Source organism: Charadrius vociferus, unplaced genomic scaffold (assembly GCF_000708025.1).
Source record: "Charadrius vociferus isolate BGI_N301 unplaced genomic scaffold, ASM70802v2 scaffold886, whole genome shotgun sequence".
NCBI classification, from domain to species: Eukaryota; Metazoa; Chordata; class Aves; order Charadriiformes; family Charadriidae; genus Charadrius; species Charadrius vociferus.
In genome coordinates, this window is record NW_009648791.1 from 6,503 (window position 1) to 19,529 (window position 13,027).

The following is a 13,027-nucleotide window of genomic DNA, read 5'->3' on the forward strand; positions in this document are numbered from 1 at the left end:
TGAACCGCTTCTGCGTTCGGGTTCTCTCTAACTTTGTCCCATCTGTGACTCATGCTCACATTCACTAATTTTTCTTAATAGCATCCAAATGAGATTCTTTGAATACAAGATGATGAAACCTAGACGCTTAAATATTCATATCAGGCTCTTGCCGCGTACAATCGCTCACCTGCCCAAACCAGCCCAGACGCGGTAGGAGCATCCCACCGCCCAGACCCTTCCCACGTCCTCCAGCGGCTCCTCTGCCACCGCTCATGCCGTTAGTACTCGCTCTCCCCGCCACGTCCAAAACAGCTTCCTCATAAAGCACAACACAACGGAAAAGTTATCAAATGCTTCTTGGAAATGGCGGGGGGGGAACTGAAGATGGAAAAGAGAGATCTTAGGGCTCAGCCAGGCGGTAGGGCTTGACATGGGAGCCACGGGATGAAGCTGGGGTGCATCTGTTCATGCCTGGGATCAGCGTAAAGGAGTAATTTCCCCTCTTAGTTCAAAAAATACACCTTCTAAAAAAAAAGGGCTGGAGTCAACTTCTGAAGAAACGCAGCAATATTGTGCAGAGCCCCTCTCCCCGCCATTGGCAAGCCAGCTGTCTCCTCCCAGGGAAGAACCATAGAATCGCTGAGGTTTGAAGGGACCTTTAAGCTCATCAAGTCCAACCACTACCCTAACCTGACAAAACCACTTCTAAACCGTGTCCCCATCTACCCTTTTTTAAACACCTCCAGGGATGGCGACTCCACCACCTCCCCGGGCAGCCTCTTCCAATGTTTAATAACCCTTTCAGTGAAAACATTTTTCCTAATATCCAATCTAAACCTCGTCTGACATAAGATGAGGTTTTCTGTTCCTAAACGACGCGTTCTGCTCCTCGTCACCTGCAAGACAGACAAGCAGAGGTAGTCTGACCTGCCCACCACCGTCACGCTGGGACGGACTCCTCTCAAGCAGCTGACGGCAGTGAGACAAGCGAGGAGGTGATCGAGCGGGGACTACTCCGGCCATTTCACCTGCCAAAACTGGGGAGATGAGACAGGGTGGCCCCCGCCTGCTCCAGCACAGCACCCTCAGCCAGGCCAGCCGGGTTTCTGACCAGCAGCGCAGCACGCTCCCACCCGGCTCCATCGCTCCTAAAACTCCTTCTAGACTTTCTCCGCCATGATTTTTACGCATTTTTGGTGCTCACAGTCGGTTACAAAACACCATCCTCAAAACCGGGTAGTTTCTCTTGCAAAAGAAAGGAACAAAGACTGCTCAGTAGCTCAACTGCTCAAAACTTGTTATTTCTTTAAATCCCGGAAGGCTGATGGTGCTACAGGGGCCACGCTGCTGACGAGCAGCTACGGAATAGCAGACAGCAAATCTTAATTTGGCCTGTGCTCTGTTAGGCGTGATTAAAATGGATGACACGTGAAAGGAAAAGAGGGGGAAACCTGTTGTGCGGATGGGAGCAAAACTCCAGCCTGGACGGCGAGCACGGTGCCGGTGGTTTGAGAAGAGCACTGTACGGATTTTAGACACCGGCGTTTGTTCTGTTGGGTTTTTTTTCTTAAGGCAAACTGAAACTATTGCTCAAGGGACTGAGAAGAGTTACTGAGATCGTTACCAAAACCGAAAGACTTTATTGCACTTTCAGAGTCCCTCCTGTGACCCTGGCACTAAAATGACATCGGTGGAGCCGTGCCTTTGTGGGAGCACGCCCTGGGAAAACACGAAATTAATGACTTCGCTGCCGTTTAATTTAAGTCTCCGAGGAGCCATGACTCGGCTGAAGACCACTGCCAGAGAAATCCAGGGGTTTCTTTCAGATCAGTAGCGGGTAGAATAATTCATAAGATACTTTAACTTCTCTTTGCACCTAATTCTGTGGCATTCAACGTGCCACCGGTTTCCTTCTTTGCTCAACCAAAGCCGGGAGAGAGCAGCAGGTTCCCACCGAGCACCCCTCGCAGAGAGAACTGCCGGTGCCGAGAGGTAATAGCCGGACTCCAGAAGCGTTTTAACCAAGAATCTCTGCAAAATCTGAAGACTTGTGTCAGCAGCCAGCACTGTGAAGACAATGGGTAAGGAGCCACACCACACGCTCACTTCCACACTCCGCAACTGCTCCGCGCAGCGATGCCGCCATCCCTCCCGCAGGAAGTGAAGGGGAGTTACACGCGTGTCTAGCAGCGGGGAGGCACGGCGACAGAGACCCTGTCAGCAGGGAGCCCCCTCTTCTATTTTTCTTTCTCACACTCAAGTGAAGGGGAGTTACACGCGTGTCTAGCAGCGGGGAGGCACGGCGACAGAGACCCTGTCAGCAGGAAGCACCATCTTCTATTTTTCTTTCTCACACTCCTCTTTGTTGTTTCTCTGCCCACACCGAGACTACAACATGATTTTTCTCCTTAAAAGAATATTTAAAGTAATAAACATCGCTACGCGGTCAGCAAATGCTTCAGGTATGTTCATGATAAGCAACTTCATCTCAGCGTTCGGAACCGGGACCCTGCGTGCATAACCTATAAACACACTGTAATCCTTCAGTATCATCCACCTTGCAAGTCAGCGTGAGCTCCAGCTGGGCAGACTGGGAATCGCCGGAGGGGCAAAGACCGCCCGGGCGCCCCCCGGGCCATGCACGGGGTGGCCAAAGGGCCTCCAGGCAGAAGGTGTCTGACCCGAGAAACTGAAACCGAAACGACGTGTGCTGTCCCTTGTCTCAGCGAACCGCGCGGAACCCTTTCTCACCGCAGAGCCGCCGAGTAAAAGGTATTAGTACAATGTCCCACAACTTTGCTCTCAGCCAGTCCAGCCCCAAAGCATTTGTCTTCCCTTGCTGAGAGAAGAGGAAGGGCAAACATCTCTCATTCCAAGCACCCAGAAAAAATTAATGTATGTGAAAGTGTTCACAGACAAGAAAGAGTGAGGGTCTTCAGAGAAAGAAAAATGAGTACGTCACTCATAAGATACAAATACACTACTTTATGGGAATATTTCTGTTAATGTCTATTAAGGGAAACCTCAGATGTGGTATTATTTTTTGGACAATCCCCACCCCGTGGGGTGCCTGCCTCCCAACAGCCTCTCCTAACTGCTGCCTCGCTTATTCCCTGGGGGCGGCAGGGAAGGAGGCAGCCTGTGCAGCCAAGGACGGCCCCACTCTTCAGGGGACACCCAGGAAATGCCGGAATTCCCAGATCCTTCCCCACTGCCATCGAGGTTCTGGGCACACCTCTGTGCTACAGACAGAGCTCAGGTTTCTTTTATCCCCTACAGACCTCTACACTAATTTTGCCGGAATGATTTTATTTAGCCCGAAACGTTCTATCAACCATCCCGAGGCAAAACACCGCACCTGCTATTGCACTAGGTCATATAACTACGGGGAGGGACAGGTTAGTGTGGAGAGAACAAGAGACGGCCCCGCAGGAGCATCCCTCAGCCTGCCGGTGCCCGGGCAGTTTGCTGTCAGGGTACGTACGGCCCAAAGATCTCCCCCGGGAGCGCCAGGCCAGGACGTGGAGAAAGCAGTTATCTTTGATCAGAAATGACAGACACAGATGGGCTTCGATCAGACAGAATCAGGGGCAGGTTTACTTTTCACATAGTTTTCTGTATTAAAAAATACATCAGTGAAATCTGTTACAGGCAGGGACAGGACTACCGAGTACACAACGTCAATAGACTACTTTCTGATTTTATTTTTGTTAAATTACTTTTGTTACTGCTAAAAAAATAATTAAAAACCAAAACCAAACAAAACAAAAAAAAAGGAAATATAAATCAAGGCTGTTGATTTTCATCTCTTGAAATTTTAGTGACAAGATCAAATATCAGACCCCTGTTACAGAAGATGGATAACTGACCAGAGCTAGATAAAAACCATACAATTCTCTTCTTTAAAAATAGTTTGGGTTTCCAATGAATTTGTGACCACCGGTCATCAGAAACACACATCTATAGCTTGAGAAAACGGAGATACAGACAGTATCTGATAATGTCCTGTCCTCTAAACACAACGTGGGAGCTCTTCTCTTCAAAAAGACGCAGTAACAGCCAAGCCTTAAAAAAATCTCTTTCGATTTCCAACACTATGACTAAATCTCTTTGGGTGGGATGGGAAAAAAACACACATGGTAATTTTCTACCACAGTTCTGTTGTCAAAAGTAATACTGCATCCTTTGTACAACACTGCACGCGTTGCAAAGGTGGAAAGAGAAAGAGTGCATGGATCTTTCATTTGAAATGACAAGGCCCTCCAGATTCGCCTTATAAAATAACCAAAAACATAGGAGTGGGGAAAGAGGAGAAAGGAAAGCTGCCTTAAGGGAAAAAAAAATTTCCGCGCACCACAGTATTTGCTAGATTATATCGACAGACTGCAGAGCTACTGGGCTAGGTAAGGGATTTTCTGCACATACCCCAGGACAGTCACTCTCCTGTACATACCCCAGAAATGTTCGTCCTGTAACATGATTGCTCTGAAGTTTGACCTACAGCACCTCTTCCACGACGAAGACCGAACAGAGCTAGCGTTGGTAGTAGCCCGGACCGAGAGCTAGATTCTGGCACCGTGCGACCATTTAACAGCAGCCAGACCGTTTAGAGAGCTTCCCCGGCAGACACGCCAGCGGCTTCTGCCTTCCTAACATTTGATCCCAGTTTCAAAAAAATTATAAAAGCATATGTGTACGTGTATTTGTAACGGAAGGTGTCTGTCTAAATACCACCACTTTTTCTCCTGTCCTCGTGAAGAGCTCTAGGATCTCCACGTGTTCTTTGGCAGCAAGGACTGCCAGCCATCAGGCTGAGAAGCCACGTGAGCCACAGTCTAGCTCTCCATGCCCAACATTGCTATGGTAGATTTTACACAACCATTTTCCTTAAAAATATCTCACAACTTTTTAAAATCCTAAACAGATAAAGGATTTGTGCACCATTCAAACAGGTTAGTTCATCTTGAATTTGTTCAGAGGATTTATCGGTGCCACAGGACGTTGTTTCTTGAAGCTTACACAGCTTGCTTCCTTCCAGTTCCAGTTTGTACATCCACTGTGGTTCAAAATATGCCTGTAGGTGACATTATCTTGGCTTATTTGATACACATTTTCCAAAGGCTGGACGTATTCACAGTTTGGTGCTTCTGATGTGTACTCAAAGGAAAATACCCCACTTCAATTAGTCTGATAACTCAATATCAGAGTCCTCTGATTTGACTTTGGCAAGTTCTTCGTGTACCTCCCTCACCATAAGAATACGTGTTAACATGATGTCCAAGGTCCCGGGGTCTATTGGCAATGTGGAATACCACATGGGGCTATTGGGTACACAGGAGCGCTCGGGTTGAAGGTAAAATACATCACTTCTCTGCTTCACGCTTTCAGAACTGTCAACGTAAGGAGAGGAAGAGCATGTTATTGGAAGGCAGCATTAATGGTCCTAGTCACAAAAACGTTAAGAAGAAACGGCAAAGAAAAGGGAAGTTACATTGAGATGACATCACGGTAATTTAAACAGTGTAATTCAAATCTTTTTGTTAGTGACTTGGTTTGCCCCCTTCAACTTAAGGAACAGTTGTTTCCAGGTCACTTAGCATTAGTTGCTTATGAAGAAACAAAGAAAATGAGTCATTTCTTTACAAACGTGGTTCTTCAATCGCAGTATCATCCAATTAATGGAATCAGCATCTTGATATGATTGATGATAGATGCATTTGACATTCAATCTCTGAATTAAGCTGGTTCCAGTATTCCAGAATTGCTGTGTCCTTTGGCACAGGGAACGTTCAAGAGCTAGCAGAACTCCATCCTGGCTTGCCTGCTCACGGTGCAGAATGGTAAGCCCATTTGCTTGAAAAGACTGACCGTCTGACCCTGAGGCAGCTTTCAGGCTCTGGCAGGAAGACACAAAGTCCTCTAGAGCAAGGACCCCTCCTGCCTGGCTTTGGAATATTCACATTAAAACAGCGAAGTGAACTTTTACTGCTGCTTGCACCACTGCAGGGGCTCAGCTCTGATATATGATGAGAAGCATGAAAACATTTTCCCAGCCCGAGGACAGCTAAAGGCTTCTAATAGTATGTAAGTGAAGGCACGGAAGGTAAGAAGAGGAAGAGAGTCAGGACGGATGCTAGGCACCCCTTTGCCAAAGCAACGGGACTATTTGTAGTAAGCTCAGTAGCTGCCTTTTGGAGGGTGACCTGTTTGAGTCTGAGCTGACGCTAATGAGACGCTGTTTCATTTTGCATGTGTTTTTTCTTTGAAAAGAGAAGAACATCATATTCCACCTGCTCAACGATCTAACTAAAGTTTATATAGAAACAGGAGAAAAAAATCACTGATATCTATGTCCTTGCTACATAGTGTCCTTTCTAACTCCTAAATAAAAGTTAATCTCACATTTCAGCAGGCAAAAGCTATCAGCAATTTCACCTAATTCACAATTTTCCTGCCCTCTTTCACAAGGAACATGATGTCAAGGTATTAGTTATGGGCTTCTCAAAAGAAGGATTCTGTTTGGTAATTAAAGCAGATGAGAATGCCATTGTCACTGAAGTAATGCCCCCGTTGATGTTTACACCCTCTAGATGTGTAAACGGGTATGTAAAGAATACATCTCTCTCTCTAACCCTACTCTTCACTCAATACCGGTAACAGATACTACCTGAGCCTGGCAGCATCGCTGATGCTGGAAGTCCTGTCAGCATGGTTCCATGCCCACTGGGGGACTAGGAATTGGAGAGAGGAGCCCACAGCACAGGCACAAAAGGTCTGAGTGGGATCCCTGCCCAAATGCCTGCTCTAGTCTACATACAGATCAAAAATCAAATTCTGTCACTTACCATTTTGATAAGTAAAATTCGTAAAGTCGGACTGGACATCGCAGGGGATTATCCGTATTTTCAGCCATTTCCACTGCCGTTGCAATCTCCTCATCTTCACTGCGTTTCCTTTTGCCTACAGATAATTTATCTGAACGCACAAAAATGGCAACAGAGAAGTTCAGTGAACAACAGCACTTTCAAGAAGAAGCCCTGGTCACTTAGCCAAGCATCAGTCTGATGCGACTTCGCAGCACACAGAAACACACTACTGGAACTGATTATCTGTCACTTCCCAAGTCAACTGGTTTGATCTGCTGGATGGGCAAAAGATTGCATGCGCTACAGGTTGTCCACAGCCCATTCCTCTTCTAGAAATCAGCTAGGACTAGTATCTAGCAGAAAAAATATGGAGGACATATTTTTTCTTAATAAAGCAGAATTCATGTAACACACTGGAACTATTAACTGAAGAAGCCAAGAGGGTCAAAGACTTCCCTTTTCCAAATACCAAAAATACCCACAGACAACAATTTCTATTTCTTTGCCTCTGAGGTCAAGAGGGTAGTCCCTACTCATGTGCAAAATGAAAAATGAAAAAACTTTGAAAACGTACAAGATAACAGCAGAAGTTGAACTATTCATAGCTCTGCTTACTGCATAACTTATTCTTCTCCCCAGTCCTTTTTAAAACAAGGAGCAGACAATACAAATACGATTGCCAAAATTCAGCTGATCAGAAAGCATGCACTTACCTGATTCTACCTCTTGTTTTTGAAAAGGTGGGAAAAAACGTAAATATGTCATCTTAGTATTATACTTCAGAGTTCGGGTGCGTCTCATAACACGGGCAAAGGACAGTTTCAGGTGCTCACTGACATTCTTTAGTTGGAAGTATTTGGTGTTGAAGAATAGAAGTGTGTTCAATAAAACGATAGGGGAATATGCGCCCAGCTGTTTACATTCCCACAAGTGTTCCTCTTCAATTCTCGAGAACATATAACCTAGAGACAACGGGCAAAGAAAAAAGAAGAGGGTTACTTATGCAATTTTAGGGCTGTCCCTGCATTCAGTTACAAACGAACAGCTCTTACAGGCTGTGTCTAATCTAGCAGATTTTCAGAATTTTCCAAAGGCAATGAAAGCATCGTACATGAGCAGGGTGGGAAGGCAGATACGAGTAACATTAAGTAGGCAGATTTTGCCAGAGATGCATGTAAGTCCTCCTTCAAGTAACCTTCTGCATTAATGAACTGCATATCAGGTCCAATTCAGGCCTATCATGAGCAATTGTAATTCCGATAAAACCAAGAACACGGGGTGCACGAACATAAGAGGGAGCATGGAGAACCAAGCTGTGGAACAGCGTGATCTTCCAACACCTGAAGAATGGAGAGGATATAGAGGAAGATCGCAGACACCAGCGGAAGCTCACTAAATTCTCATTTGACTGTGTTGAACCACAGTCAGCCACCTGCAAAAATGTGTAATTCCTAAGACACGGAGCATGAGTTTAAAATGTACCATCTTTATACAGAAATAGCCCATGGTGATTATCATAAGTCAATTAGGAAAAGGAGATACGGGGCTTATAAGAGATTTGTTGTGGAAAAAAAAATAACACTGTACGCAGCGGTCTATAAGTAATTGGATTATTTCTGTATTAAATAAAAAGTTCATTTTCTAAATGAAAAGCTCGTCGTAGATCCACGTATGGAGTTGCCAACATCATTCAAGTTTCACTGATACTCTGAAAAAGATCTTATGTACTAATATGGCTGGTGTCCAGCTTTACAAACGGCATGATCCTACTTGAAGACCAATTAAAAGTATCTCCAGAATTTGGGAACTCTTAAATTGGAAGTGATTGAGGTGAGAAGAACTTGGAATTGAGGATTCAAGACAAGAGTCCAATGATTTGCTAATGTGATCCTTGGATTTATCAGAAGGAGTATTTCTAGTACCAACAGGGAAATACCAGTGCAACTGCACACAGTATTTGCAGAAACTCATCTCCAATGCTATATGCAATTCTGGCTACCTGTACTCAAAAAGATTAGCTAAAACTTGATGGAAGACAAGAACTACCACATTGACTCCAGGAATGGGAAACCTTTCTTTCCAAGGAGTTGAGAGATTGACCAGGGGCAAAGATATATTTAAGTGTAATCTGTAACTGGTAGAGACAGACATAAAAACCATGATGCTAGTCTACCACAAACAATTACATGGTGGAGAAAGAGACGACTAAGGTGAATGCCTCAGATCACATTCTTCTTCATGGCATTGAGAAATATATTAATTTATGATATGACTTTGTCATGCAGCTACACAAAACAAAATAATTGTCCTACCATTTGGAAGAATTGTAGGTTCCCAGATTTTCAAAAGTTTTGTAAGTTCAATCATAAACCTGGAATAGGGCTCGGTAAAAATGTTATCTATTCTACCATTCTCAAACAGGTACTACAAGAGAAAAAAAGGAAGACATACAGTTTGTGATTATATAACATTGCAGAGAAGATATAGGACATCAGACGCTTTTCCTTTCTGATGTCCCAGTGTCTTACGGTCCAAAACACTCTGTTGAATTCTTCAGTAAGATACCAAATTAAATTTTCTGCAGGGACTGGGACCTGCCCAATATGAAATGAGAGATCTAGGCAAGAATTATTTTTAATATTCCAAACTCTAGAGCTGTTTTCTGAAAAATTATCATCCTCTAAGCGTCAAATATTCTTGTAAAAAGGCTGCCTAATCAAAACCAGAAGAGTTATTGAGTACCCTTCTATTCAAAAGAACTTCATGTGCTTATACCTTCTGACAATAGACACAGGCCCAGCACCAGGCTGCTGAAACAGCTCGACTTACAGCATCAGGGTGAAAGTCCCTTAAATTCCTGTAAAGCAGCAATTTAAAAAAGTTTTCTACAGGCCAGGAGCGTGTATCAATAAATTAGTCAAAACTGGAACACACAAAAAATGCTGATACTACTAGACCTCATCAACGCAACTTTGAATTACAACTCTACATTTTTTTCAAGCATAGCCAGGAAAAATAATAATTAAGATAATTCCATGCCTAGTCAAATGATGGGTTTTATATTAGCAGTAGCTTTTGATTCTTTATCTCCACATGACTGCTTAAGGAAAGGAACAAATAGGCTACTCTAAAAAAAAAGTCACTAACAGAAATACACTGAACTGAGACACTGAGTTTTCAACAGAACTTAATATTATTCTAGGTTTGTACTGTAACTGTTTCAAACTGCTGTATACAGGCAGATAGCAAGGACTCGTTACATCACCCTTAGCATTCACTAATTACAACGCTATTATTCCCATTGTATTTTTCTGTAAGTGTTGCCAACACAACAGGTATCTGTCTAGACACTGAAGGAGCTCAGCCCTTGCTGGGTAACCTTTGCCATGTAAACTTGCAAATTAGAAGAGCATTGTGCAACTATTTTAGATCTAAAACATTCCACCATAAAGCATTTCTGAGAAGACTCAGGTTTCTGCAAATCTTTCCTATGCATGAAAAGAACAGAAAAGGTGCCAAGATTTGCCCAGGCAGAAACACCCTGCCCTCCAGGCCACGTTCCTCCCAACGGAAGCAGCTCATTCACTCCAATCATAAAAAGGTCCAGACAAATTAGTCAAATACGGGATTAAGACAGACTAAGAATAAAACACAAAAAAGATATATTCTTGCCTCCTCTACAAAAACCAAGCAGCTAGGTGGAACTATGGATATCAAGCATAAATAACCAGAGCAAGTTTCCCAGCAACGCCCTAATTCTCCGAGTTACCTGCTGAATTCCAAGGCACAAGTATAAGATGCTGTCAGGATCATATTTTTCTCCATTTGGTCTCCGCACCTCTTGAATAAACTGGCACAAGCCAAAACTCAGCTCAGCAAAAGTGCATGAGAGAATGTCCTCCTTGAGCTTCACAGGACGAACTGTGGCGAAGAAAATTATTAGAAAAATTAAATTCAACAGATTAAATCTTCACACCTTCCTTGTTATTTCATGCGGCAGAACTGTTGAATCTTCTATCTCATGCCTGAAGCACCCTGTATGAGTAAGCTTGTGAACTATTTCCTATCAGTTGGCTAACAATTAAATGAGGATTTAGCCAATAAAACCAAACCATCAGCATGCCCAGCCAGTAGAAATGCCACAACTGAGTAATAAGGCTGCAGGTACGTAAAGCTGAGACATTTAAACGTTAGGTACTTTGCTGAACCCAAAGATGTGGCGCGGCAACGGCTGTGTGTACTCAAGGCTGGCAGGGGAGGGCTGAGAAATAGGTTCCACCTCTACAGCCGGACTCAGGGGAATCCTGAGCACGAGACAGATCTCGAGCGTTTCCTAATAGTTCTGGACGGGGGTTGAGAGCAGCCTATTCCTTAAAGGGAGAAGGAATAAAGAGTTTAAAGGGCCGTGCACGGGATTTGGAGAGGGAAGCAGAGCTAGCAGAGCATCAATCGATCAAAGAAGCCCCAGCGAAATTACCAGGCTCACCGCTCCACACCATAGAGAAGAGCCTGCTTGGGACTAAGCCGGGAACCTCTCTGGCAGGGGTAGGGGTGGACACGGTTTCCTGGAACCGACTGCAATATCTGCTCCCTTAGCCACGAGAAGAAAACACAGTAACTCATGGGATGACTCTTCTTCTGGGAAACAAAACCCAGCTGTTCTCACGTAATGACAAGAAAAATTCCAAAAGAGAGGAAAAAGCAGATCTCATTCCAATTAGAATTTTTCCCTTTGGGATCTTTCTTATATAAGCGCTGCCACACTTAGTTCTTAACGTTGCAGAAGTATTTTATACCGTTTGCTCTCTTCCCCGCCATCCCCAAAAAGCTCAATTATATTCCTAACTTAAATTCTCAGCCTGACTCTGAAAATTTGCCCACAAAATTCTCAGTGCAAGCATGTAAGACAGATTTGAGACCAGGGAAAAAGGGAGTTAGACACTGCCAAATCCCAGGACTGCTGTGCTTTTGTAAAAAAATAAAATAATCCCTAATTAGAAAAACAAACAAAAGTGACACTCATATTGTCATTATTAGCTGTCACCCTAGTGAGATACAATGAACAATTCATGTCTTTTAAAGTTAATTACAGGCAGGGTGCCGCATGGAATGGGTACACTTTTGGAAAGTTTCATTCCGGCTGTGAAGCCTAGAAATAAGGTGTTAAGATTTTAACGTTGTAGCACACAATTTTTTTACAGCAAACAGTTATGCTGACAAACAAATACTTCGTGAATGCGTTAGCTACAGATGAAAAAGATGGGGCCAAGTTACTGTTGCCAATGTAGAATTACAGCCTGATAATAGATCAGTAAATCTCTGCAGCTGCATAAAGCATCTCCTCTACAAACGAAGAATTACTACATGCAAATGAATGCGAAGTGGAGGCTAAAAGACTAATATTTCTGATGTTGAAAAGAAATCTGGTATTTTAGAGCCTGTCTTAATAGGTAACAGATCAATTAAGAATGTAATAGATTTTTAAATGCATGAGAAGACGTAAGAGAGTATTCCATAAAATCCTTTCTCCACTCATGGATATTTTAAAACTCAGTAGTATCTAATCCTAATTTTTATTTGAACAACATATCGTGCCGAGTGCTCTTCAACTAAGTACTTCTGTTTCCACTGAGAGAGAAAAATTCACCTGAAAACTTCAGGTCCCCTTGTTCCTCCTGTGCATTTTTCCATTGGACCCAGTTTTTCCAGGCGTTTACCCCGTACATATACTTTAGGGTCATGCCAGAGACAGAGCACCCTGGGTAGGAGCCCTGCATCAGATTCCGGGGCTCTACGGAAACTACAGACTTCTTTCGTCCCTATGGGCAAACAAACAAATCAAAACAAATACACATTTAACAAGCTCTTCATCTATGGATGCCTAACTGGATATCACATATAAAGGCCATTATGCTGACATGATAACAAAATCCTACTCTCATGGCAGACTCTGAATGGATATATATGTATTTCTAATATGTGGACAAATATTAGCCACATTTTACAGAAAAGGTGCAATAAAATACAGTAATTCTGACTGTGATAAATATGCACAGAAATATATTCCTCTCTAGCTACACAAGAAAAGTGTAGATTATGACACTACAAGACATCTCTTTTGGAGCTTTTTGAAACGATACAGATCTATAAAATGTTCTGCACTAAAAAGAGCATTCATT

The 13,027-nt window shown here is 43.4% G+C and overlaps 1 protein-coding gene across 1 annotated transcript in view; it reads right to left on the minus strand.

The window, feature by feature from the left end:
* Nucleotides 1-4,893: 4,893 nt before the first annotated feature.
* Nucleotides 4,894-13,027, minus strand: part of ZMYM4 (zinc finger, MYM-type 4) — a 28,765-nt gene continuing 20,631 nt past the window's right edge. Inside the window, exons 22-27 of the mRNA XM_009886809.1 lie at nt 12,496-12,667; nt 10,618-10,769; nt 9,161-9,272; nt 7,562-7,810; nt 6,828-6,957; nt 4,894-5,372 (exon numbers count right to left, since the gene is read on the minus strand). Of these exons, the coding sequence (XP_009885111.1) occupies nt 5,165-5,372; nt 6,828-6,957; nt 7,562-7,810; nt 9,161-9,272; nt 10,618-10,769; nt 12,496-12,667 (1,023 nt within the window). The 3' untranslated portion in view covers nt 4,894-5,164. The remainder of the gene's footprint in view (nt 5,373-6,827; nt 6,958-7,561; nt 7,811-9,160; nt 9,273-10,617; nt 10,770-12,495; nt 12,668-13,027) is intronic.